Source organism: Nothobranchius furzeri, chromosome 17 (genome assembly GCF_043380555.1).
Source record: "Nothobranchius furzeri strain GRZ-AD chromosome 17, NfurGRZ-RIMD1, whole genome shotgun sequence".
Classification (NCBI taxonomy): Eukaryota; Metazoa; Chordata; class Actinopteri; order Cyprinodontiformes; family Nothobranchiidae; genus Nothobranchius; species Nothobranchius furzeri.
Window position 1 is genome coordinate 51,221,071 of NC_091757.1, and position 26,329 is coordinate 51,247,399.

At 42.9% G+C, this 26,329-nt stretch overlaps 1 protein-coding gene across 1 annotated transcript in view; it reads right to left on the reverse strand.

Moving 5' to 3' along the window:
- The window catches only part of ptch1 (patched 1), a 75,237-nt gene that overhangs the window by 846 nt on the left and 48,062 nt on the right, over window positions 1-26,329 (reverse strand). Inside the window, exons 15-22 of the mRNA XM_054731548.2 lie at window positions 25,535-25,844; window positions 21,555-21,697; window positions 13,156-13,339; window positions 11,703-11,983; window positions 8,753-8,890; window positions 8,486-8,628; window positions 458-557; window positions 13-369 (exon numbers count right to left, since the gene is read on the reverse strand). Of these exons, the coding sequence (XP_054587523.2) occupies window positions 13-369; window positions 458-557; window positions 8,486-8,628; window positions 8,753-8,890; window positions 11,703-11,983; window positions 13,156-13,339; window positions 21,555-21,697; window positions 25,535-25,844 (1,656 nt within the window). The remainder of the gene's footprint in view (window positions 1-12; window positions 370-457; window positions 558-8,485; window positions 8,629-8,752; window positions 8,891-11,702; window positions 11,984-13,155; window positions 13,340-21,554; window positions 21,698-25,534; window positions 25,845-26,329) is intronic.

The window sequence follows — 26,329 nt, forward strand, 5'->3', positions numbered from 1 at the left end:
GTATTTTCTCACTGATGACATGGTATAGGCTGGAGGATTATGCTGTCTGGGAGGTAAACGTCTGTGCCCTGATCCCTCTCTTCTTTCATTCTCCGTCCTGGCAGCTCTACCCCTGCTGGTTTGGAGGTGGTACTGCTGCTCCTCAGCCCTGTGCGAGTGCAGGTTGTAATCCTGCATCGCCTGGCTGATTCCAGATGCTGTTGTGTTAGAGCTGTACTCTGAGTCTGACGAGTCTGTAACTGCCCCTGAGGTGGTGGTGGTGGTGGTGGCCCCAGTGGTTTGGGGAGGACGAACCGAGAAGCGTACCACTCTAGATGGGGCCTCTGGAGATGGGCTAGGTAGGCGACTGCAACCATCAGCTGGCGATACCTTAAAAACAGCAATAAAATTAGGGCATCTTGTAAAGAGCTGTAACACCTTGATTACAAAGTATCGGCTTTTAATTTGTGAATCTTACCTCTGGATACGGTCCAAAGTATGACAATAACACTGGGAGAAGGACCAATCCATTCAGTACTCCAAGAACTGTTAGGATGGCTAACACTGCGAAGAAATACCTGCAATAAAATCCAGAAACACATGAATCAAGATGTCAGTTTTTAAAACGAGCTTGAAAAAGAAAGCATGCGCTGTTTTTGGCTTCCTTAAAGGTGCATAATGTAAGAGAGACATCCTGTGGTCAAATGTGGGTACTGCAGTCGAGGCATCACGAAAAATGAGTCCACTCTCAACAAATGTTGCCAGTTACAGGTCAGTGCCCGAATATTCTAGATCACAAATATTGAGTTGCTGGAGCAGACTATTGTATTTGGAATTCACTGTTATCCGGTTTTACACCGGAAGCATCAGCGGTGCGAAACGGCTGCGGGACGATTTACTCGCTTACGTCAAAGCAGTTCATTTCACACATTGGTACCGTTTCCTTGCTGTGCTTTAAACTGGACTTGCGAGATCACAAGATCGCTTGAGACTTCAACGGTCACTGCTTATTTATGCCATCCGCCATTTAACCAAAATGAAGGAAATCACGTTTGATATCGCTGTTTGATGTCATATATGATGTTGTTCATCTCCACTGCCAGGAACAAAGCCATGGAAAGCACACCTCTGCACATCTGGAACGATACTGGGAGTAAATAAGCCGTTGGGTCACAAGTAAGCTTCATAAATATGAAATTGCATCGCTGCGGTACTTTTATTTTGAAAATTACCAGGCATTTTACACTGAAACCGTATGCGATTTCCTGTCTAGCCCTATGTTAACTGCGAAAATTGGCGTGTCCCAGAAGGGGCTTGTGGCAAAAACAGAACCGGACTCTGACTTTAGCGGTGCGGTGCGTCGCTTGTGGGACGCGCCTGGAAATTGCTGCATTGCTGCTGGTTTTAAATACCCCATAGAATATAATGGATTCTATTTGCAGCAGTGCCGTTCTGCTGCCATTTACCCAATATTAGACGGGAAAAAAAAGATGCCACGGCTTTTTGGGTTACAAGAGATAACTTCTGGGTTGCTCCTGTTACTGGCCTCCATTCCATCCACAACGCTGCTGCCTTTTGCCGGCCAGTGCCAAATTACAAATGCCAGAGCAGCGTTTGTGTTGACAGCTTGGGGCTGGCGTATGATTGGCTCTGGAACGAGGAAGAATGGAGGCGGGACAGATTGTAAATAAAAACTTCAACCTTTATAAAGAAGAAAAAACTGGCAAACTCCCAGCTGGCTGAGAATTAGATCTGTTTCAGCGTAACCTTCCATCCAGCGTGATTGAAACATTAGACTGTTTTGTGATTAGTTCGCTGCAGAATTCTTACTTATTGCACCTTTAAAGATATAAGGCAAATACTGACTAAAAATATAAAATCTAACACCTGGATAAGAAAATACACACAAAAAAATTAAAAGAAATGTTCAGACCAGCATAAACCTAAATGAATACCTGTGCAGACCACAGGTGTTTAGACATGGGGAGACGTGCGAGATCAACCGCAGCACATGCCCGAAATAATACTGCCACAAAGACACCAGCCATTCCCCAAACAATCACACATGGAGAAACCCCCCACAGACAGGCGGGCAGGCATGCAGCACCGCGTCTTTGAGGAACAGAGTATATATGTTGATGAGCAGAACAGAAAGGTACCTTGTGTGCGCCTAAGTCCTGGGTTAGTCTTTAAGAAGCCGCAGAGAGAAAAGAAAGAGGAAGCATAATTAGCCAGAGCTGGTTAATTCAAAGGCACTGGAAGAAAGGGAGGGGGGGGGGGTGTATAGGGAACGAGCATGGGACACTCTCTTGGGTGTGTGGTGTATAAGCAAACTTGGGGAAAACAAGGCAGAGAGGAATGTGAAGGGAGGGGAGTAAAAGGAGATTGAAGGGGGGGGGGGGGGGCACTGGGGGTATTAGAGGTGGTGGTGGTGGGGGGGGGGCACAAGAGGACAGGAGCCTCTCTCATTTCTGAAAAAGAGGGGGGGGGGGGGCGAGAGAAAGAGAATTTAGTCTAGGAAGAAGAGAAGGGACCCTCAGAGCACCACCCCTCCCCGGCCTCTCTCCCTCCTTTCTTTTATTTCTTTCTCCATCTCCTCTGCCTCGCTTTTCTCTCCCCTCCTTCCAGCTAAGCTCCTGTGAAATTCCCGGCCACTTCACAATCCCCTCCGTCTAATTAAATATCCAACGTATCAGGTAAGACCCCGCAAACTCCACTCCACCCATCTCTCACGTCCAGCCTCTTGCATCAGGGCTCTTCACTTTGGCTAGGTGAACCTCCAACCCTCTTTTTTTAAATTTTTTTTTAGATTTTTGACTTTGATGTTGTTTTGAGGATGAGTGGATGCAAAATGGGACTAACCTGTGGTTTAGAAGTGCCTTCTGTGCAGAAAGGACCCTATTCCTTAGAAACTACAATTATAACGAACCGTTTTGTCTTGCATATGTTAAGATGAGGAGTTACAAGGATACATATTTGGACCTTATTATCTCGATTTGGTTTAAGCCTTGTGGCCTTGGCTAAATTCTGCTTCTGAATGGTTGACCACAAACCAGCGGGTGACTTCCTTGTGCTATATGCAGATTGATAAACAAACTGTTTTATTTCAGTGCTGATATAAAAACCGTTTCAAAGTGAACCTTTACTTAAATCACTGCACGATATTTTAAAAATGTGTTTACGCAACGTCAATTGAACGTAGTCAAACAATTTTACAAAGCCCTCCAATAACTGCTCCAGTTTGTTGAAAGGTAATGCAAGGACAGGAATCATTTGTGTTGGTGTTATACTGAAAAATTAAAGACGGTTCAGGGAGGTTCTGCTCAGACACGTGAAAAGAGAGTTACAGTAGTCTAAGCGTGAGGAAATGAAGGTGTGGATAACTGTCTCAAGTTCAGAGCGGGACAGAATGGGACTCAGCTTAGCAACGTTCCTGAGATGGAAGAAGGAAGAGCGAACAAGAGAACTGACATGAGAATCCAGGGTGAGAGCTGGGTCAAAAGTCACACCAAGATTCCTGACAGAAGGTTTGGTGTGAGAAGCAAGCTGACCAAGAGAGTGTCTGACTTTGGGAACCAGCCTGTCTGGGGCACAGATGAGGATCTCAGTCTTATCTTCATTCAGCTGAAGAAAGCTCCCAGCCATCCAGGTTTTGATGGAGTCTAAGCAGATATGTAACAGCTGCAGCTTAGACATCTCATGGGGCTTAAAGGAGATGTATAGTTGGATATCATCTGCATAAAGATGGTAGGAGATTCCTTTGAAGGAGCTCAGGATGTGCTGAAGAGGAAGCAGATAGAGGAGGAAGAGCAAAGGCCCCAGCACAGAACCTTGTGGGACACCATGGGTAAGAGAGGTGGTGGAGGACCTAAACTTGGAGACGGCCACAGAAAAGGAGCGCTCAGAGAGATAAGAGGAGAACCACTCCAGAGCAGATCCTGACAGGCCTACCCAGTCTCTCAGCCTCTCCAGTAGCAGGTGATGGTCAACAGTGTCAAAGGCTGCAGTCAGGTCCAGCAGGACCAGAACAGAACAGTCCCCTGCATCACTGTGAGTCAGAAGGTCATTAGCGACCCTAAGAAGAGCTGTTTCAGTAGAATGAGCTCTACAAAAACCTGACTGGAAGCTATCATAGATGTTCTGTTCATCAAGAGCAGCTGTGAGCTGTTAAGCCACAACCTTTTCCAAGATCTTGGAGATGAACGGAAGTTTAGAGATGGGTCTGAAGCTGCTATGGAGAGAGGCGTCAAGACTTTTTTAAGCAGCGGGTGGATTACAGCGTTCTTAAAGTAAGCAGGGACCTGACCAGAATCCAGAGAAGCATTAATTATAGAGAGCATGCTGGGACCGACGGACTGAAAAGCACTTTTAAACAAAGATGAGGGTAAGATGCCGAGGGGGCATGCAGAGGTCTTCATAGAGTTAACTAGTTTGGTTAACTCAGGCAAAGAGACAGGAGCAAAGCTATCTAGGATGATGGGCCTGGTTGGAGTCGGGAGAGGCGGCGATAAGGCTGAAGGAGAGATGCTAGATCTAACCTTATTGACTTTGTCCACAAAGAAAGACAGAAAGTTCTCACAGTCTGCAACAGAGTGGATGGAGGCTGTAGGAGAAGCAGGAGAGACGATGCTGCTGATGGTGTTAAACAGCACCTTGGGGTTCCCTTTGCTCTGGGACACCAGGTTGGAAAAGTAGGAAACCCTAGCGTCTCTGACTGCAGAGTTAAAGGATGTCAGAAGATCCTTTAGGTGCAGCAGATGGACGTGGAGATGGGTTTTCTTCCACAAGCACTAGTACTAATTGTATTCTGATTAGTCACAATAACAAATGAAGACGCCAGCTGTGATAATAAATATAATAAAGGATTTAATAACAACTGCTCTAGTATTAAGTGTGAGATATCTCAGAATCCCTAAAAACCTGTGGTGGCCTTTTTAACATGTATTAGGCAGACTAGATATGTAGTCCAGATAGCTATAATTCAATTGTTCCTAGTAGAAATTAACATTCCAAATATCCATAAAAACATTGTTACTGAATGAACCTTTCAGATATCTGACATTCTCTGCCATTCCTGGATGCTAAATCAATGACAGCCTTCCCCGCCACGAGCCAAGACGGGTGAGTCCATGAATGTTGAGTGACAGTGGGACATGGATCTGACGGGATTTTCAGAACTGAGTGCTTTTCTGTCTATTTCCTATCAGAAACGAATGCAGGACATATGAGACTATTTTCACGTTCGGCCTGCAAAGACAGGGATCGATCATTTTCAATGTAGCTTCATGAATGTCCTGTTTAAGACCTAAAGGTCATGATCTGCTGTGTCTGCTTGAGCAGAGACACAAAGTCTCTGACAGCCTAATCTACAGGAGATAGTGGCCAAGGTCTTTCATGCACTCTGCTCATCTGACCTGCTTCACCTCTGTTACCAAGCGAAGACAAGAACTATTTTGATAAATACATAATCAACAACTTTGCTAATTACCAATAACGCGCCTCGACAGGAGCGGAGAAACAAGCGTCTGGTCTGAACTGAGGAGCAGCGGCCGAATTTCGTGAGCGCTTCGCCTCCCGGCGCTTCGGCAGCCGGTGTGTCCCCGGCGTAAACTAGATTCTGGATCATTGACAAACATTTAGTTTTCCATAAATTTTGGAAGCTTTCTAAATTCCAAACGTATTAGTCAATAGGAACATTTTATGTATGATCGAACTGATTTTATTTCTCCCTGGGAAATATGCTGACCACACACACACACACACACACACACACACACACACACACACACACACACACACACACACACACACACACACACACAACACACACACACACACACATGTAAATCAAAGACTGTGTCATTGCTATACACATACACACTGTACATGCACATGGGCAGCCCACATGCCGCGCAGAATGTCCCGCCGCGCTGTTTACAGTAAAAACATTCACAGGGCTGATGGAGAAAGTCAGGGAAACATTTCTTTCGACGCAAGCATAAAAATACGAACAGGGCCTGTTGTTATTGCACCGTCTTGGTGCGCCGCTTTGTTTGCTCTGACAACAGCAGGAACTTTAAATGGAGGCCCCAGATTGAGCCAGAAACCAGAGCGCAGCACCCCCCCCGGAGGTGAAGAGTAAAGGTCTACGGGCCTCTGAAGGTTGTGTGTTTCTATCTGAGTGTGTGTGTGTACATGTGCGCTCTCACTGGCAAGCACGCCTTCATTGACCCCGATGATTACAGGGTCAGGGAGCAAGTTGGTGTGTCTGCGTCCATATGGAGGGGACTGTGTGTACATACATGTGCACACAACATAGTTTGGATCACATGGAGCTCTCAGTTCTTAAAGCGGCGGGTCAAGTGAATTTGAAGACTTCTAAAGATTCAAAATGCATAGAATTTCTCTCTTCCTGTCCGCATGCATTAGCAGCCACCGAACCAGGATCTTCACAGGGTATCATTGCTTTAATTTCCATCTCTTGCATCTTCCCAAATCCATCTTTTGTCACCCCTCCAAATACCTCGTAGGGACAGTTATTTCATTGCAGAAGGCAACACAATCCTTAATACTTCCCTGCTTCACTCTTACCCCTACCTCACACTGAAGGCATCAGCGGAGCTGAACGGCAGTGGAATGATTTACTCGTGACGTTTGCTGCGTGCCAGTACACACTGGGAGAATCTCAGCCTCGGACCAGCTTCTTTGCCGTGCTCCTCGCTGGACTTGTGAGATCACGAAATCCCTCGAGACTTCAAAGTTCACAGTTTGTTTATCCCATCCGCCATTAAACCAGAAAGAAGAAAATCAAGTTTGATTTTGCTGTTTGATGTCATTTAGGATGTTGCTCCTCTTCACAGGATTATGGCTTTGAAAAACACACAGCTGCACTGTTAAGTCACATATATGGATGTAATCTACATAAAAGTGAACGGCAGCTTCAATTGTAGGCTCGTGCACGAGGTGCGCATGCTGTACGTGCACACTCCTGAATAACAGCTGAGACAGTCCCGTGTGTGTGTGTGTGTGTGTGTGTGTGTGTGTGGCCCGGAGGACAGAGGACAGGAGAACGCGCAGCTAATTAATTAAATAATTTGGTTCTGTACCTTTCTCTTCAGCACAGCCGACAAAGGTTTATGATGGGTCAGTCCTCCTGCATGCTCAGATCATTCCCTTCCCTTGCTTGAAAAATTGTTTCAAAATGAAAGTTGAACCCACATCTTTTTTATCTGTGAATTCAATGCCGTTCGGCGAGTCTCAAATAAAAATTTGGGCATCTTACTGTAAAAAAAAATATACCATTAATGTAAAAAAGAAACTAAATAAACTATGTTCACATCCAGAATCAAACCCAGGTCTTCTGCATGGGAGTCACACATCTTACAAGGTGAGCTACACTCCAGTAGCATTCGCAGTATCTGTAACTTTTATATCCTTGATGACAGCTGAAACAACGTCAATCCAAAGAACGGTTCAAAACAAAAATGGCTATTTTGTTGCAAATTTGCAGGAAATATCTAGAAGAAAGTTCTACAGAAAGTAGCTAAGGGTCCTCAGAAATGTAGCTAGCTTTGTCACTAGGCGTTAGGAACAGCGACAAAGTGGCACTGCCTCTCTCTCTGCTGCTAAAGCTACGGATAGCAAATGCTACGGGCTATGCCTGAGCGTGAACACGCATGAAGCAGCCTGCTCGACCCGAGCATCTCTCTTTTTCTGTGATTTTACAGAAAAACAGGCAATCACAGTAAAAATGCCAGGGCTTATTCTACAGGACCAGGGCATTGCAGGAGAATGTATGAAGAAGAAATTTATTATTTCTATACATGTTTTGGCTGTCAAACTTCCATAACGTCCCTTTAACTGTGTAAATTAGCGTGTCCCAGAAGCATCCCACGGAAAAAAACCTGATCCTGTCTTTAGTGGTGTGAAAATGTCCTCATCGCAGCTGGTTTGAATCACCACCGTAGACTATAATGGATTCTGATATGAAGCAGTGACGTTCCACTGCCGTTCCGTGCCGGCCGATGCTTCCAGTGTGAAGAAGTAGGGGTTGCACTTGATTTCCTACTTGTCAACTCTTTTCAACCCCTCTTCCTCTTCCTCTTCCTAACCTTGAACACTCCATCCTTCTCCAGATCTTCTTTGAAATGTCAGACATGAGAGACATTTAGCAGAAAAGGAACAAAGGAACGTCTGGTGAACGAAGAAGGAAGAATATAAAATCTCATTTAAAAGAGCCTCTCCCAAAAACGGACATGAAAAGAAATCCAAGAAAACAGTTGGGTTTTGAAAGAGGAAGGGAATGCAATGGGAATGTGGGTGATTGAAGAAGGAAACAAGAGAAGAGAGAAGCCTCCATGCATGATTGGAGTCTCAGGGGGCATTCCAGGGACATACAGGTTGAGGCGCGGTCTTCACTGACTTTGGACGCCACTTAAGTGCCACATGACAGCCCTGAAACGACTTAACGTAGCAATTCCATCTGTTGCTTGCGTTTTGCACTGACCTGACAATGAAGTCAAACTCTGAGCCAGCGAGCATTAGGACACCTAATAAAGTGGAAAAGGCTCCATCAAGCACCGGTGCAAACATGTGCTCCAAAGCCAGCACCGCTCGCTTGTGACGGTCCCCTATGGCCGTCAGGAATGCCTACAACACACAAACACAGGGAGTCAGCCTCACACTCAGGGGCATTACTTAACCCTGAACAATTCACATGAAAAGTAAGAAGGTCTGAACGAACAGTCAACATCTCTTCATTTGCTAGGCTTACCAGAGCCACGTGGACGGTGAACTCCACTCCGATGCCTACCGAGGCGATGAGAATCACAACAGGGACAGCGCTCAGCTTGATTCCCATCAGCCCCATGAAGCCAAACAGCTCTACTGTCATGAGAGAAAGCACCAACACCTGAGGAGGGAAACAGTCGGTTGTAGTTTAATTAGGAGAGAAACAGACAATTAGCATTGTTTCCTGTGTAACACTTGACTACGCACAAATGAGATGGGGAGTGCAAGGCCGCATGTGGTTGTGATAAAATCCATGACAGTGGCTCATAAACAGGTTAGGTTGTAGCCATACATGTGGGTAAAATGTGTGTGTGGAGGCAGGATAGGACAGGAGTAAATGCCATTATCAGCTGACAGGTGTTAGGTTCCAGGGGGCCTGAATCCTTTGAAGAGGTCTGATGTGGGCAGTGGAGGTAGCTGTCGAAAGGCTGTGAGCAGAGGTGGAAAGAGTACTAAAATTTCCTACTTAAGTACGAGTACCAATACTTTGATAATTTTTTTACTCAAGTACAAGTAAAAGTACTTGCCTAAATTTTTACTCAAGTAAAAGTAAAAGTATCGTAAATAAAATGTACTCAAAGGCGCGGGCTTCAACCCATGAGAGGAGGGAGGGAGGAAGTAAACAGCGAGTGGATCACAGGGACTGAACTGATGTTTTGGAGCAGATGTGCACACACCCCCCCCCCCCCCCCCCCCCGGTTTAGACGCGGCGCTCATGCGTGTCTCTTTCAGTTCTGACGCCGCTACACGCAATATTTTTAATTTATTAAGCCTACAATTTTTTTTTACTCAGTAACGAACATGATTAAAAATGTAGCGAATTACAATTCTTAAAAAAAAACATACTCAAGTAAAAGAAAAAGTATAAATATACAAAAAAGTTACTCAATTACAGTAACGTGAGTAAATGTAATTCGTTACTTTCCACCTCTGGCTGTGAGTGCATAAACTTTATTCTTTTGGACAACTAGGTGGGCAAAAACATTAAAGGATCATGAAAAATATTTGATTACATTTTTACTTTTTGTGATTAAAGAAGTGGTTCACCCGTTTAATGAATATATTCGCAGTGGTCTCTAGTAGGAATGAATGCCTTGTAAGGCGTACTCTGGGGGAAAATGCTCTGGTGCGCCTGTTTCAGGAACTAGGAGTGAGCCACATCAGAGCTGAGCTTCAGACGGCAGGATTTCGAGTCTTATTTCCTGATATTTAGACATTTTGCCTCTGATTTGCTAACAAAAACACAACTCTACCACTGAATCTGATTGCTCTGCAACAAATATCACAGCCTGAAGGAGTTCTGCCAGGTGGTGGAGTTGCTAATGCTAATGTTAGCTTCTACTAGTCGAGACGTTCTCTGCTGTTTCCTGGATGCTAAACCAACAACAGCCTTCCCCGTCGTGAGTCAAGATGGGTGAGTGCATGAATGTTAAATGACAGTGTGATGCATATCTGAGAGGATTTCAAATCCTAGTTTCACCATCTATTTTCTATCAGAAGCTAACACAGGAGATGGATGTTTGAGACTACTTTCATGTTCAGCCTACATGAAAAACTCATAGTGACCAATTATAATCAGAAATAATCATTAAAATGTTTTTTTTCAGTGTTCCACACCTTTAAAATCACTAAAATTGCATATATTGTTCATTTTGTCAAGTGAATAAGATCCAGTCTGTCTTTATCTAAACAAAACTTAAGTCGGCTTGAGTTTTAGACAAAAAGCTTTGAGGTAATGAGTATGTTTACATGCAGCCAATATCCGGGTTATGATCGGGTTAAGGTCGGTATTCGGGTTTCTGAGTTGATCAGAATAACCCGTTTACAAGCATAAATAGAAAGAGTTACCCCTAACTTGCATAACCCGATTTAAATGCGGACGTTGGGGTAGCGTCAGGACGTGTGGACTACGTCAAGACGCAATATGCGTCATATTTTGCTGTCTCTGTACTTTCGGCCGTCAACAAAAGACATAATGTTCATACTTTTCACCAGACCGATGAAGACAGAGGTTTCCTCGTCACTCCAAAAGTGTGGTGCTGTGCCGCGACTCGCCATGTTGCTCCCAACTTGTTGTTTACTTCCGGTGTTCTGGCGCATACAAGACGTCTCGCTACTCTAAAGACCAAGATTCCTTGCGAACAGAGCATGCGCAGAACACACGCTTTGATGGGGATATCCCGGTATGCGTTTACACGACCAAACATTCGGGTTAGAAAAGGGTTACCCCAGGTTATGAGCATATCCGGGTTTATGGAGGTGTTGACATGGCCGTGCGGAACTGGGTTATTTTGAATATTCGGGTTTTAAAAGGGTTACTGGCCGCATGTAAACGCACTCAGTGTTTTTAGAATCGGGCTGAAGTCTTCTCCCTTACACCTCTCCACAAGGAGCCCTTTGATCTTGCTTGTAAAGTCTGAAGGATGAACATGAATTCCCCTCCTCCCTTGTTTCAAGGCTTCAGGTGGCCGGGCCGCTGCCTGTTATAAAACACAACCTACCAGAAAGCAGAACTTGGGTCTTCCGAGTGAATTATGTACTTGTGTGTTGACACATCCACACAGCGTGTGTGCACGTGCAAGCACACACACACACCCATGACCACTCGATGTGTGTTTATGTGCTTGTATATGCAAATGGGTGCTTGAGAGGAGCAGTAAAGGACAAGAGGGGAGGATGATGATGATGATGATAAAAGAGAAGGAGCTTGTATGAGAAGCAACAGTGTCCTCTGTTTCAGCTCTGATGTGTGGGAGGTTTGGACTACAGAGAAGATAAACACGAGTGACGGGTTAAAATCACTACCAGCATCCCCTTTTTACCGAGAATCTTCCTTAGATGAATCCCTTGTCTGATTTTGATCTTCACAACTACATATTACACATTTTTGATATATTCCAACAAGCAAGGCCATCTTTGTTTTTGGAACTTACTATGATGCCAGCAGTCCATGGGTTGAGCAGAAAAAGGGCGCAGACCAGAAAGGTGCAGGCGAGCACAACGCTGATGGAGAGGAGGAGCCAGTGGCGTAGACTAACGTACTGCTCCCAGAACAGGAAAGGGTAGCCGTTGGGGTAGGAGGGCAAGCCTTGTTGGCTGTAGTTGTTGCAGATTTCCCGCACGCTCTCGATGGCCTCCACGAACTGTGGCGTCTCCCGGAGCCCGTTGAGGTAGAAGGGGAACTGTGTGTATTCGATGGGCTCTGCAGCGGGAACTAGACGGAGATGCAATCAGAGGAAAGCAGCTCTAAGGACAGATGCTTTGTGGAGCAAACATTAAATTTCAGCAGTGGCAACTACAATATATGAAATATTACGAGATAAAGTAGAATTTAGTTTGAATTATTTGGTGAAGTTGCAGAAAGACATCTCAAACACGGAGGCTTACCCTGCCTAATTCTTTTACTAAGAGAAGCTACATCTGTGGGCGAATGTGTGTTTGTGTGTGTGTGTGTGTGTGTGTGTGTGGTGGGGGTGGGAGAGGTGTGTGTGAAACAGAACTCCATTGACTCAAAACTAGCCAGTCTGTGACCAAGGCTGACTAATGAGGGCCTATCAGTTCCAGACACAGCAGACTGTCAGAGCTCACGTTGATTCACAGTAATTACAATGTCAGGATCACTGCCATTACCACACCCTAAACACAGCACCACCACATAAAAACATAATATAGATGCGCCGGCACGTATACCTGCCTGCCACTCGGCCGCGAAGTCACAACTCGGGGTTTTATTCAGAAAAATTAGCAGTCAGCTCGTCTCTTTGAACCGCCTTAGCCTTCGTGGATTAGTCAGCAACTTCTTGTCTACCCTTCAACTGTTTTTTTCCCCGCCAATAAAAAAGAAAAACGATGGAAATGGTTCCAGTTGAATTAACCAACATGATACTAAAATGATATAAACAAGTGTTTCCCTTAAAGTAAGATTCATCGTTCTTAGTTGTACCAAATCACGAGCTAGACACGAATAACGGCGTGCTTTTTGTGTGATGTGTGTTGGGTTTCGGTAAAGAAACAAGAGCAGCCTGTGTGTTGCGTTTGGGGTCATCGAGTTTCAATAACGTGTGCGTGTTTGTGCGTGAATGCGTGTGTAATGCTAAGGCCCTGGGGCAGTCAAAATTATACTGTTCACCACAGGAACAACATTGGTTAGTGTTCGTCTTCCGCTTGACAACCTAAGTACATACACACACACACACGTGTGTGTGCACGCATGCACGAACAGACAGTGCCCTTGTACAGTAAAGGCTGCAACCTCACGTTGAGCTGAGTGGAGGACAAAAAGCAACACGTCCAACCACAAGAGGTAAACACAACTCTCACTGGAGCCTAAGTAAGCTAAAGGCTGAGACTTTATTACATTCTAAGTTATTATAAATGCTGACATACTGTTGAGACGTGTCTCGGGCATGGAGTCGGTTCGGTCGTGGATCCACTCAGGAGGGTGTGGATGGATGTTGGCCTGTGAGGCAGCATACGCCACAGGATCATTGCTGACCCAGGCGGTTAGGTAGATGTAAAAAGCTCCAGGGTTGATGATCCCATCTGCATCCACGAGTCTCTGACGAGTCAACTACAAAGAGTACACAGAAGGTTAGGTATACTGGTGTACTTTCAATCATGCAAGCTTAAACAATACTCTGCTATGGTAAGTAATTAAAGTGACAATGTGTATTTTTACCATTAGTCTTTGGAAATATCCATTGAAATAATGTTGAAAATGAATAAAATGACGGCCAGTCGTTGAGAAATTTTGACAGCTTCGAAACATAACCATACATATTGTGTTTAAAGTAGAGGCCGACCGATTTATCGGCCGGCCGATAAATTAATTTTTTTTCTATATCGGCCATCGGCCCAAATAATTTTTAAAAGCCATTAAAAAAATTAATTAAAATCAGACACCTGTGTGGCCAACTGCCACCACTACTAGACTGAAGGAAGGACCATAAGGACCCAACACCATTTTTTTTAAATGTTTTATTTTACATTTGAAGTTTAATAAATATTAAGAGATTTATTGACTTATTTAATTCATATCGCACACTGAGTGTTCAGTTGTGTTTCACAATCAATGTGCTACTAAAACGTATGTATGTATGTATATATATATATCGGCCTTAACAATTGGCTTCAGATATCGGCCATCGGCAACAAAATTCTTAAAAAACCATATCGGTCGGTCTCTAGTCTAAAGTACATGGGGAGTGGGTCAAGCATCTTTGGGGACACCATATTAGACACCATGTTTTCATCTGGCTGGCTCGGGGTCCTGCACCTGTCGATGCAGACGATTGGCTGGACATACAGTAGGATTTACAGAAGTTAGGTTACCACGTTCCAAAATATTAGGCAGTAAGAAAATTCTATTTAATAAAAAAAACTTCTAAACTCTTTCCATAATCTATGTGAAAGAACAGAATCAAAAAAGAGATGCAATATATTCTGGCCTAGTGGTATTGCCGTTGTCGGTACAGGGTCGGCTCGGGGTCCTTCGACTGCCGATGACGTCAAAGTAGTTGATTGGCTGAACGTGAAGCTTACGGAAGTGAAGTTACCACGTTGTGATTTTGATTGGTCAGAACAAATTTGCGGTCGTAGTCTTAGCGGTTGTAGTCCTGTATTCCAAAAATCAACACTTTTTGGAGAAAAATATGTTTGAATTTCTAAAGGAAATGTAAAATATAATCAAATGATAAACGGTGACCCTCAAACGCTCTTGATGTTGATGAAATGGGGCAAAATAAAATACAAGAACTTTATTGAAAGACACCAAGCAATGTTTAGAGTCAAAGAATGTATTTAGATAACAACTAAGGAAATATACAGACGAACTCCACATTAATACAAACAGATGTGGCTTCACATATAAGAACTGTTCTATTTTTTGTCAGTCCGATGTTGGTTTTATGCGGTTTCACGTTCTTTACAAAACAAAGATAATATGGTGTTTTATTAACAAATTACAATTATGAAGAAAACATTTAGGTGTTTACAAACAAGAATTTATTAACAAAACTGCTGATGTCTTTCCAAAACGTGTGTGTGAAAGCCGAATAGAGTTGCAGTGATGTGACGTCATCGGCAGTCTAAGGACCCCGAGCCGATCCTGCACCCGAGCAGATCCTGTACCGACACCGTAGTATGATGACGTCATCAGCAGGCGCAGGACCCCGAGCACATCTGGAAACTCCATCGCCAGAAAACTACAATCAGCTTTGCATTCTCTCGGTGGAATTAACTGAAGGGCTATCCAAGTCTGAGGAGTCACGCTGAGGTGGCATACTTTCTGCTCCACAGGTAACAACATTTACAGTAATGTTTGAAACCACCGACAGTCGTGGCGATATGGTGTAAAACTACCCTGAAATATATGTACTGCCCTCTAGTGCCAGGAAACTACACACTGTCACTTTAAACTTTATGTTCTCATTGACAAAAAACTGAATAATTCGCAAATACAAAAAGAAGAAATGAAAATACTGTGGTACGTGCAGCTGTTGAGTATATTCTGGAAATGAATAGACATGTTAAATCACAACATCTCACAGGTGAGCCAACCACAGAAATGCTTCTTTACACACATGCATGAGTGCAAGAAAACGAAGCCCCGTTCAAAATCGGGAAAAATGTCAGCCTGTCTCTCTTTCCGACCAAAGAAAAATCAACAAGTCCAACACTGGTTACCTTTCTGAACATTTCTGTACCTCTGATTGCAGCTTCCCAGAATGATCACACCACATTAAAACATGGAAAATGCTGAGTCAGTGTCTTAGTATTTTTAAACAGTAGATGGCCAACCTCAGGCCGAAACGCCCTGACCACTCTCAATGCGTTTCTGGGGAGGGAGCCCTGCAGCTCCCTCCTGTCAGGAGGGTCCAGCTGTTGATGGTTTTAATGGTCCAGACGTCTTTAATTATACCAGCGAGAGGAGTTTTTGTAAAGTTGTTGGGTCTGTTTCAGAAAATGGAGTAAAGTTAGATAATATTAAGGCAATAAAGCTATGGATGTCTGTTTAAGCCTGCTTCAGGTCAACCGTTATTGTTGGCATCAAAATTTAGAATAGAATAGAATTTATTGATCCTACAGTGGGGAAATTCACTTATTACAGCAGACACAAACGCTTAAGATAATGCTTTGAAGGAAAAATAATAACAAAGGCACATGTACACACAGGCAGTAAGCTATTATTGTACCCTTCGACCACTAAATAAACACGAATAAAAATGAAAAACTTTGCAGCATACTGTCTGCTGTTATATACTACGGTATTGTACAAGTACCGGTACACATACTGAGTATTGCATTTGTATTGTATTTTTGTACAGTTTATGAATATTTATTCCCATGAACTGTACTTAAACATCCATATATGTTCAAAGAAGGAAGTGTTTTTGGTAGAAGTCTGTAGGAGAATTTAGTTTTATTCATAAAATGTCGTTTATGTCCTCCACAGAACAAGTTGCAATAATTATAATCACTTTACACAAACAATTATAAAATTAGATATCGATGCAAATAGAGAACAAAAAGTAACGCACTTTTTGGACTGAGATTTTATCAGATTAGAAGTTTCATAAGTAAAACCTTTTCAATTTTAGCATTTTTAGGCATCGAGCTTGTAACTTATTTTTAGATAAGGTTTTAGAATTTGAATTTTATTAAAAGAAGTTTAACACCGTCAGAAAAAAGAGAGAAATTAGTAAAACGGATTCCTGGAAAACTCAGTTAAAAAAAAAAAAAAAAAAAAAATCTGTTTTTCTGAACATCTGCACCCACTTACAAAACACATGACTATGTGTAAAACATAGTACTTAAAGTTCCCACACTCTATGTGAGTGGAGCTACAGGTCTTTACCAAAAGTGTCTGAACTGACACTGAAACATGGAATTTAAATGGAAAATAGTAATAAAAATGCCTAAATTCAATATTTATAACTGCTAGTTTATTTTAAAAATGAGGTAAAATAATGCTGGTTCACTGTGTTTAAGTTTTTAAAACTAAAACTACAATGCAGCCAGTAGCTTATTAAAAATTTGGCAGTTTTGGCTCACTTTTAGCACCCCCTAGTGTCCGTTAGTAAAACTAAAAGTAAAACTCATCGCTATGTGCTTGCGTTTTTAACACGTTAATCTAACTGCTGAAATGTCTCCTCGGCTTTCATTAGTTTCTACAGGAGTGGTTCATCACTAAATCAAACCAATCAGCAGCACCGGTCCGAGTTACTCTGGTGCTCCTGGGAAACTAGCTTAAGACTAAAGTGGGACTAAACAGGGACTGGACCGGCAACTCTGAAGTTGCAAGTGTGGCATTTTGGCCACGGGGCGGTGAGGTCTGAGTGACCTTTCATTAACCCTGTAGCGGGCCATTCTAGTACAAACTGGCTGACGAAAATTATTTTAAAAAATGAAAAAGTTGCATAGTACGGCCTTAAATGCAAGTGTTTTTTTTATTGCAATTGAAACTAATTATGAGAAGAAAAGTTTAGTAGCACTGCTGTGTGCTTAAAAAAGAGCATTTAGGCAAAACCACATCAGTGAAATAACGTCTCATAATCACATCACTAATGCAGCAATTTCCTACTGCTGTGATTCTCACACATATGGCAATAAAACCCTTTTGATTCTGATTAGCTTGAATTAATTAGAAGAAAAAGCTAAAAACTGTGACTTTCTGGTTCATTCATAACTGACAAAATTGATTAAAAAGTTTATAAATTTAGATCTTTTGTGGAAATGAGACATTTCTTTTCTTTTCTTGTGAAATCTAAGGACTCCAGTCTAGTTTAGCTACCTTCTGACACCTAAAACCGTTGCTGTACTGCTCTGCCACTCAACCGCTTAGGAAGCATAAATCTAACTTCCACAGAGCCGAGGAGAGCTTTCAGAGGTGAAGCTGGACTCGGTGGGTCATGTGGATGAAAAAAGAAGCTTTCTTTGTGGTTGGGGAGTAAGGAGGGAAAATTTGCTTGAGTTAGCGTAACAATAAAAAAATTGGCTCGTGTCCCTGGGCGCGTCTGTGTGCAGTTAACCTGGTTGTTAACACTGGAGGAAATGCCACCCAGCAAATGGAGTAGAGCTATAAAAATAACACAACATCTGTACAAATGTTGCTCACACTTGGTCCTCCTGACCCCTATGGGTACCCAGAATGCCTGGCGCCACAAACTCACCCAGCCCTAAAAACAAAAAGAGCTCTTGATAGCATTAGCATGTTCTTTCTGTAAGATTTTCCAACCTCCGCCTCCTCTCCACGCTCACCTCCTTCTGCATTCACTCACCAGAACTTCACCTTCTCTGTTGCCTTGCTGTCGAACCGCACGGAACGAACGGTCGTCACGCTAACGTGATGACTCGATTCAAAGGCAGAGCGCTTCTGTACACACCCTTAAGGTGGCATATCAAAATAAAACATTGAAGTTTGAATATCAACAGGGTCTGTAAAGATCTGGTCCTCGTTTTGAGACACAGAAAACAGCTACTGAAATAAAAAAAAAAGCAGTAAGATACATTAAAACCATACAAATGCAAGCAGAGAGCTGGCTCAAAGGAAAGCACGTGTTTCAGCTGGCCTCCAACGGAGGAGGACACAGCAGCGGAGCACAGAGGGCAGGAGTTTGCGGCGGTAAGTCGGAGAGAAGGGAGCAAGAGCGAGAAGTGGATTCCAGAGGATCTGGAATGAATTTAACAGCGGGATACGCAACAACTGCATGTCTTCAAGCTGTCATGGGAAGCTCAGGCAGCTCTGCCAGCGGGTCCCCACAACTCGCAGGCAGAGGAAGTGATGTCACAGGGGCCGCACACCAAGCCCGTCTCTGCTTCCTGTCAACCACTTTACTGATGCATAAGGGTTGACTCCACCAGACAAATAACCAAAACAGAGATTTCTTCGTTTTCGTTTACGGATCTCGACAACGTAAACGTAATCAGACAAGTAGGATCGCAGGATAAAAACGAGGCAAAGAGGAGTCGATTTCAGAAAATAACCTCAGTCTTGAGAGAAATATTGTTTTGTGTCTGAGTGTTGCAGGAATGCTTGCCAAAAATTTTGTTTTCATGTTTCTTTAGGATCTTATCTCTGTTTTCTCTTTTCGTGCCAAAAAAGGCAATGATGCATTTGGATCAGTTGGGTTTTCAAAAGCTGGTGCAACACTAAAAACATGGTAAAAAAAACAAAAACAAAAAAAGAAGTGATATCTTTTGCTGTTTTGACCAAGTTAAACAAATTTCCTTAGCCCCTGCAAGTCAGTTTTTTTCCCTCATTTCCTCCCGCTCCTCCCCCACATCATCCCGTTATCAGCACACTGGTATCTTTCTGCTGACATATAAGAGACATGATATGATCTTCTGCAAATTTCATCTCCAGACCTCCTTCTGAGATGTAAGCTGCTCACTGGGTTGACCTGAGTTCTTGTTGGACAAAGAAAAAAAATCTGCTACGATGCCAGACTGGAGGCAAGGGTCACTATAACTGAACTGGAAGCGCATCATTTGTTCCATATTTCTGTTTTTTTACATGCGTTTTTAAATTTTCAATCATTCAATCAATCAATTTTATTTGTAGAGCACCTTCCGCAACGTTATCAGAAGCCCAAGGTGCTGAACAGCATCACAAAAACATTCCCAGTACCTGGGCATAAGAGCAAGATAAAAACATAAGATCATAAAATAACAAGAAAGCAATATTACAAATACAGTGAGGTAACGGAATGAGACTACCAGTAATCAATTAAAAACAAATGGTGGACAAAATAAGATCAAGCATCCTGATCAAAAAGAAGAAGTATTAAAAACCATAATGCCAGGGCAATTCAATGAACCCTAGCGCTGAAAAGCAATCAAATAGAAATGAATCTTTAGACGAGACTTAAAGACTTGAAGGGAAACGCCTGCCTAATGCTCAACGGCAATTCATTCCACAGAGTTGGAGCCAAAACAGAAAATGCACGATAACCCCTCGATCGATATTTCGACCGGGGGACCACCAGACGTCCCTGCTCGGCTGAGCGAAGAGACCGAGATGGAACATACTTGTGCAAAAGTGCAGTAATGTAAGAGGGGGCACTGCCCTGGAGGGCCTTATCAACAAGAGTTAAGATCTTAAATTTAGCTCAATATTGCACCGGGAGCCAGTGCAGAGCAGTCAGCAATGGAGTAATGTGATCTCGGCATCTAGTACCTGTCAGGAACCTAGCCACTGAGTTCTGTACAAATTGGAGCCGTACAATCGTGCACTGGCCCAGACCAGTATACAGAGCGTTACAGTAGTCCAGACGGGACAGGACGAAAGCATGCAACACAGACTCAAGATGAGCTCTGGACAGCAGAGGCCTGATCCTGGATAGTCGTTTCAGATCAATAAAACAGGACCTCACCACCGTATTTACGTGAGTGTCAAGATTAAGTGAGGAGTCAATTTCCCCTACGGCGTTTTCTCCAGTTAGCCCGATCCAGGAGCCGTTGAGGAACAAGCGGTGGTGCCAAGCAGCACTGGCATGAGGACGAAAAACTGGAACTCCTCCAGCCCGTCCAAGCACCCGGTTTCACCAGGCCAGCAGCCGACTGAAGTTCTAGAGGAGCCACTCGGTCATAAGTCAGCAACAAAGTCACATTACACACGAAAACACTCAAAAATAACAAAAAGATAAAATAACTGACAGGAGACAGACGGCTTGCCACAAACACCGGCGCCATCTTGCCCCCATCCCCCCCCCCGCCCCCGACCCTTATTTTGACTTAAAGGTGAGGTAGAAATTTCAACCAAAGTGCTGTGGCCATTGTATGTCAGAACCAGCTTATGGTTAGCACACACACATTAAAACTGACAAATAGTTTCAATCCAGAGCTGATAGGTTTTTCAGAGGCTGGCTGAAGCTCCAGTGAGACCTTTGAATTCCTGAGTTTGGTAAAACTATCAAAGAATAAACAGACTGGAACTTTTACGATGGGGTGTGGCTTCTCTAGACCAAATCAAAATGTTACGAAATACACAGATATTCATTAGGACAAAAGAGCTTTGCTAAATGTATTTGTTGTAGTAAAATCACTTAAAAGTTTGGGTATGAGATGGTTTTCTGGAGCTCTTTTGCAATATTGCTTGAAATGCTCTTCAAGTGCAACGTTTTGCTAGAAAACGGAATTATTTTAATTCCCTCTGAAACGTACAAGTCTGGAAAAACCTCATCCAATCATTGTGAATGTCCCATTCTTAATGATTGGATCATGACCTATCCATCAAACTGCCCTGAACACACCCCTCTCTGTGCACAAATAGCACATCCTCTGCTCTGAGGAAATGAACGGGAAGTGAAGCCAGAGTCAGGCTGATTAGTGTAATGGACATAATGATCTGTTCTGTTTGCAAATTTAATTTAAGGAGTTGCTTTACCTGTTCTGTTTAGTGGCTGGTCCTTTTCTTGTTGGGATACGTTTAAGTGACGGACCTGTTGTTTGTGAACGCAACCATTTCTCTGTTGGCTGGTAGAGCCAGGTAAGACAGTTGCCTTTGCAACCCGTGTGTGTGTTGGTGGCCAGCTTGGCAAAGAGATAACAGTGATCGGGAACAGTCAAGCCAGGTTCTGGAAGTTTTGACCCTGTGTTTGTGGAGTTTTCCCAGATTGTCAAGAATAAACAACGAAAGCTTAAAACTGCCTTGATTTTCACCACACAAACAAGCCTGGAAGCCCGGAGAAAGGGCGTTGAACCTTTGAGTCCTGTATTTTGAAAAAATAACTTTTTGGAACGACGTCAAAAACACCTTCTATTACGCCTTTAAATCCCAAACATACTTGGTTGAAGTTGATGGGTTTTTCCCTGCGTCCCGTCTGGACCAAGAGCTTGTATGCCAGGATGCCCTCATCTGATCCATTCCTGTAGTTGTTGGTGGTGATGCGGCCGGCCTCCCAGTCTGTGTCGAACGCCTGCTGGAGTCCTTCAAGAAACCACAACAAGACAGATTGGTTAGTTTAAAAAAAGGTTACATGCTCTGTTATCTCCGTTCTTCCTGTGAGAGACCATCACAAAGCGTAGCTGATGGGAAAACAGAACACGTAATAAGCCGGCACTGTAAAACAGAACATGACACAACACTGCAACTTAACCCTAACCCCATAATAAGCATCATTGATTTCACATAACTCCATTCTCAACCACTAAGCAAGACTTCAAAAGCCTAAAATCTGCTGGTTTTAATTCAAAGCGATCGTTAGGGACTATATCAATAACATCTGCCTCCTTTTCTACACTCCTCTCAATTCCATATGTGTATATCACTCTCCTCCTCTCCACTCTCCCACCCCCAAGGCCCATGCTGTGGTCCGTCTGTGGGAGATGTTGTTTTGGGTCTCTTTCCTTGGCCTGTCTGGCTCCAATTTGTCCCACCATTGCACAGAGCAATATCAGACACAGTTCCCTCCCCAACACACACACATACACACACACACACGTTGTGTGGCTCCCAGCTCCAGTTCACTCACATACTCTCTCAAAATGCCACCACGTCTTTCTTTTAAGGTTACAAGCGGTTGTTTTTGTGGTGTTTTTGAGCGTAGAAATGAAATGAAAGGTAATAAAAACCAGCACTGGGACGATGTTTCGGCTGAAAACGTCATTTGCAGCTTGCTGTTAAAAGGTTTTATCAACGCTTCCTATAAGTCCAGCATGAAAATGTTTAATCCTCTTCGTATCAGCTCCACTCGTGAAAGACACAAGTGACGCTAATCAGCCTGTCGGTGTCCATTTAGCAGTCCGTCCTACCTCTGAACTCCCATCCTAAAAAAAATGACTCCCATGCCTTCGACTTTTCTCGAGACATTAAATGGATCGTAAACAAAAACAAGTTAGTTTAGAGTGTTAGTTTAACTATCACGCATCGGAATGTTAATGTGGCGTTCGCGATAACAATGCAACATCTGTTTGTTAAAGTCCCATTAGTCATCATCACATTGGTGAAATTACATCTCTGCATTTGACCCATCCCCGTGGGGAGCGGTGAGCTGCAGCACTGGCTGCGCTCAGGAACTATTTGGAAGTTTAACCCTCCTGTCCAAGCAGGGAGGCATTAGGTCCATCTCCCAGTCCCAGGGTGGACATTACCACTAATGCCACTGAGAAGGTTTCTGGGTGTTGGATTCAGAAATCCAGGCTGATTTTATATATATATATATATATATATATATATATACAAAATATATACATATGTATATACATACATACATACATGTATATATTTTGTGTGTATATATATATACATATATATACACACAAAATATATACATATGTATATACATACATACATACATGTATATATTTTGTGTATATATATATATATATATATATATATATATATATATATATATATATATATATATATATATATATATATACCGTAAATCCTCTAATACAGGCCGGTATTCAATTAAAAGCCGGGTCTCCAATTTTGGCCGGTGTCAGAGTCAGCGGAGGTAAATAATGGCCGGTCTCTTATTGTGGCCGGATGGAATGTGGTAACAAGCAAGTACGAGCGTCCCAGCGGTAGTCCCCAAATCAACCAGCAGAAGGCAGTAGGTGTTCACGCAGACCTTTATGAGGCTTTGTCTTCAACACTTTGTAACGCTACAGACACGATCCTCTATCACGCTCCTACCACACAGAGTCATGGTGTCAGTTAACCATGCTAATTCAACCCGCTCCACAGAACACACATCACCTTCCCTGTGGCTTACATAACACTCACACAACACGCAAATCAGCACATAGGAACTAGCAGAACGATAGGAAACACATATAACACAATACCCAGAATGCACCTGGCTTACAACCCCAGCCAGGTCATTACACTATCAAGTTCAAAGAGAACGTGCTGATTATGCTGCAGAACACTCTGGAGAGCAGCAGTAGGGGTTGTATGAACTACAGTAATCCCTCGTTTATCGCGGTAGATGCGTTCCAGACCTGGCCGCGATAGGTGAAAATCCGCGAAGTAGGGACTCCCAGCATGCCCCTCGCGGGGATTCCCTCCACGTCGCACCTACGTCACAAACCGCGGCTATAAACGGAAGTCGCCTTTCCAGCTCACCACTCAGTCATCGTTTCTTCAGATTCACGATCAGAGTTTCCAACCTACCGATCAATCCAACGAACTATCAGCTCATAGTAAGTTATCTTACTTACTTCTGGAAAGCCCGGCATTTCCGTGTCACTTCGTTGACGCTCGAACGCTCGGGGGTTTCCTAGAGCAGCCGGCGTTTCACCGACGCTATCACTTCCGCGTCTGTGAAACCACGCTCCCTATTGAATTATCGTATGATCACATTCTCTGTGATCAGCAACGCGCTGTGCCAGACCGTAGGTACTGACACGCGATCGTTCATGTCAGTTCATTTCCTTTAATGTTTTCTGTCTTTTATTTGCGCCTGATGCGTTTCGCTGCTGTGGAGCGGGGCGCTGCGGGCATCACCTTGTCCTCCGATGCACTGATCACTGATACGGCCGCCAAACAGCAAGCGCTCCGCTGTTTTTGCGGTCGGTAGATCTATTAGAACTGCAGTTCAAAGGTAACTCATGAGGTGAATATATATGAACGCAGGTAGCAGTTTCTCTTTAGGACTGAGAGGAGATGCAGGAAGATAATAAACAGACAGGACAGAAAAATAGTCAAATAAAAACAAGTTAGTTTTTGTACCTGGTGTTGCAACAAACAGACACCATTGAAGGTCATCAGAAGTGAGGAACAGAAAATGAAATAATTATTTTAATGTTTAGAGCAGCAGGAACTCAGAGAGGCTGCAGGCGCATCCGTGAGTTTGCGGCTGCTGCGCAGGGGGAGGGGGGAGATGGCTGAAGCAGAAACTACCGTTGTTAAAAGAAATGTGTTTAACTTTGAAAATGTGGGCGTAATTTTAATTGTCAAAAACTCCAGCGAACCATTAGTTCATTTTGCTCAAATAGAAATAGAGGCCTGCCTCTAATACTGGCCCTCCTTCCAATAAAGGCCTGGAGCTTGATGAGCTTGAGTCAAATACAGGCCCGGGCCTGTATTAGAGGATTTACGGTATATGTGTATGTATATATTATATATATATATGTATATATTATATATATGTATATGTACATATATATACATAATACATATATATATATATATATATATATATATATATATATATATATATGTATGTATATATTATGTGTATATATATATATATACATATATATATATATATATATATATGTATATATATATATATATATATATATATATATATGTATGTATATATATATATATATATATGTATGTATATATTATGTATATATATATATATATATATATATATATGTATATATATATATATATATATATATATATATGTATGTATATATATATATATATATATGTATGTATATATTATGTATATATATATATATATATATATATGTATATATATATATATATATATATATATATATATATATATATATATATATATATATATATATATATATTAGCATGGTGGCGCAGTAGTTAGCACTGTTGCCTCGCAGCACGAAGGTTGCAGGTGCGAAACTCGGTTCGGCTGCAGCCTTTCTGCGTGGAGTTGCGTGTTCTCCCCATGCATGCGTGGGTTTCCTCCGGGTACTCTGGTTTCCCCTACTGATCACAACATGCCCTATAGGTTATAAATTGTAAGTCGCTTTGGATAAAAGCGTCTGCTAAATAAATAAACATAAACATATATATATATATATATATATATATTTTTTTTTATACCTTGCAGCCAGTCCCTGAAGTAGTGGAGCCACATGCGGGGCAGCTGACCGTCCTCTTCCTTCAGCACGTAGCGGATGCTGTGGAACCTGTGGTGAAGCTGGTGCAGCAAAGGCTGGATCTGGGCGTAGTCGGCCCGTTGGGTCACTACATACATGTTGTAGAAGGAGAAGAACTTGAACTGGGCGCCGATGAAGTCGTACTCGCTGGTCTCTCTGGGCACTATGTCCGTCAACTCCAGGCCATCCCGAACTTGGGTGGTCCCGTACAGGCTGACTCCCAGCAGGCAGAGGAATAGCATAATCACAACCACCTGGAATCACGGGAGAAAAGATGCTAATTATTCATCGCTTCAAATCTTACAGCTCAAATATGGGATTTATCTGGGAGGATCTTAGCACAACGTTTCAAATGCAATGAAAATAACTTCAGATTACATTTAGATTTATATCTGTATTGATATTTAGACTTTTTTTTCCTTCTGAAAGTTGTCATATATTAAAGGGACTTTACGGAGTTTTGAATTTTTATGCTCTCGATTGCCCCCTCAGGCCAAAAGCGTAACGGCAGCTTCAATAGTAGGCTCGTGCGCGAGGCGCACATGCTGTACGTGCACACTCCTTAACGAAAATAACAGCTGAGACAGTCCGGTGTGTGTGTGTGTGTGTGTGTGTGTGTGTGTGTGTGTGTGTGTGTGTGTGTGTGTGTGTGTGTGTTTGTGGCCTGGAGGACAGAGGACAGGAGAATGCACAGCTAATTAATTAAATAATTTGGTTCTGTACCTTTCTCTTCAGCACA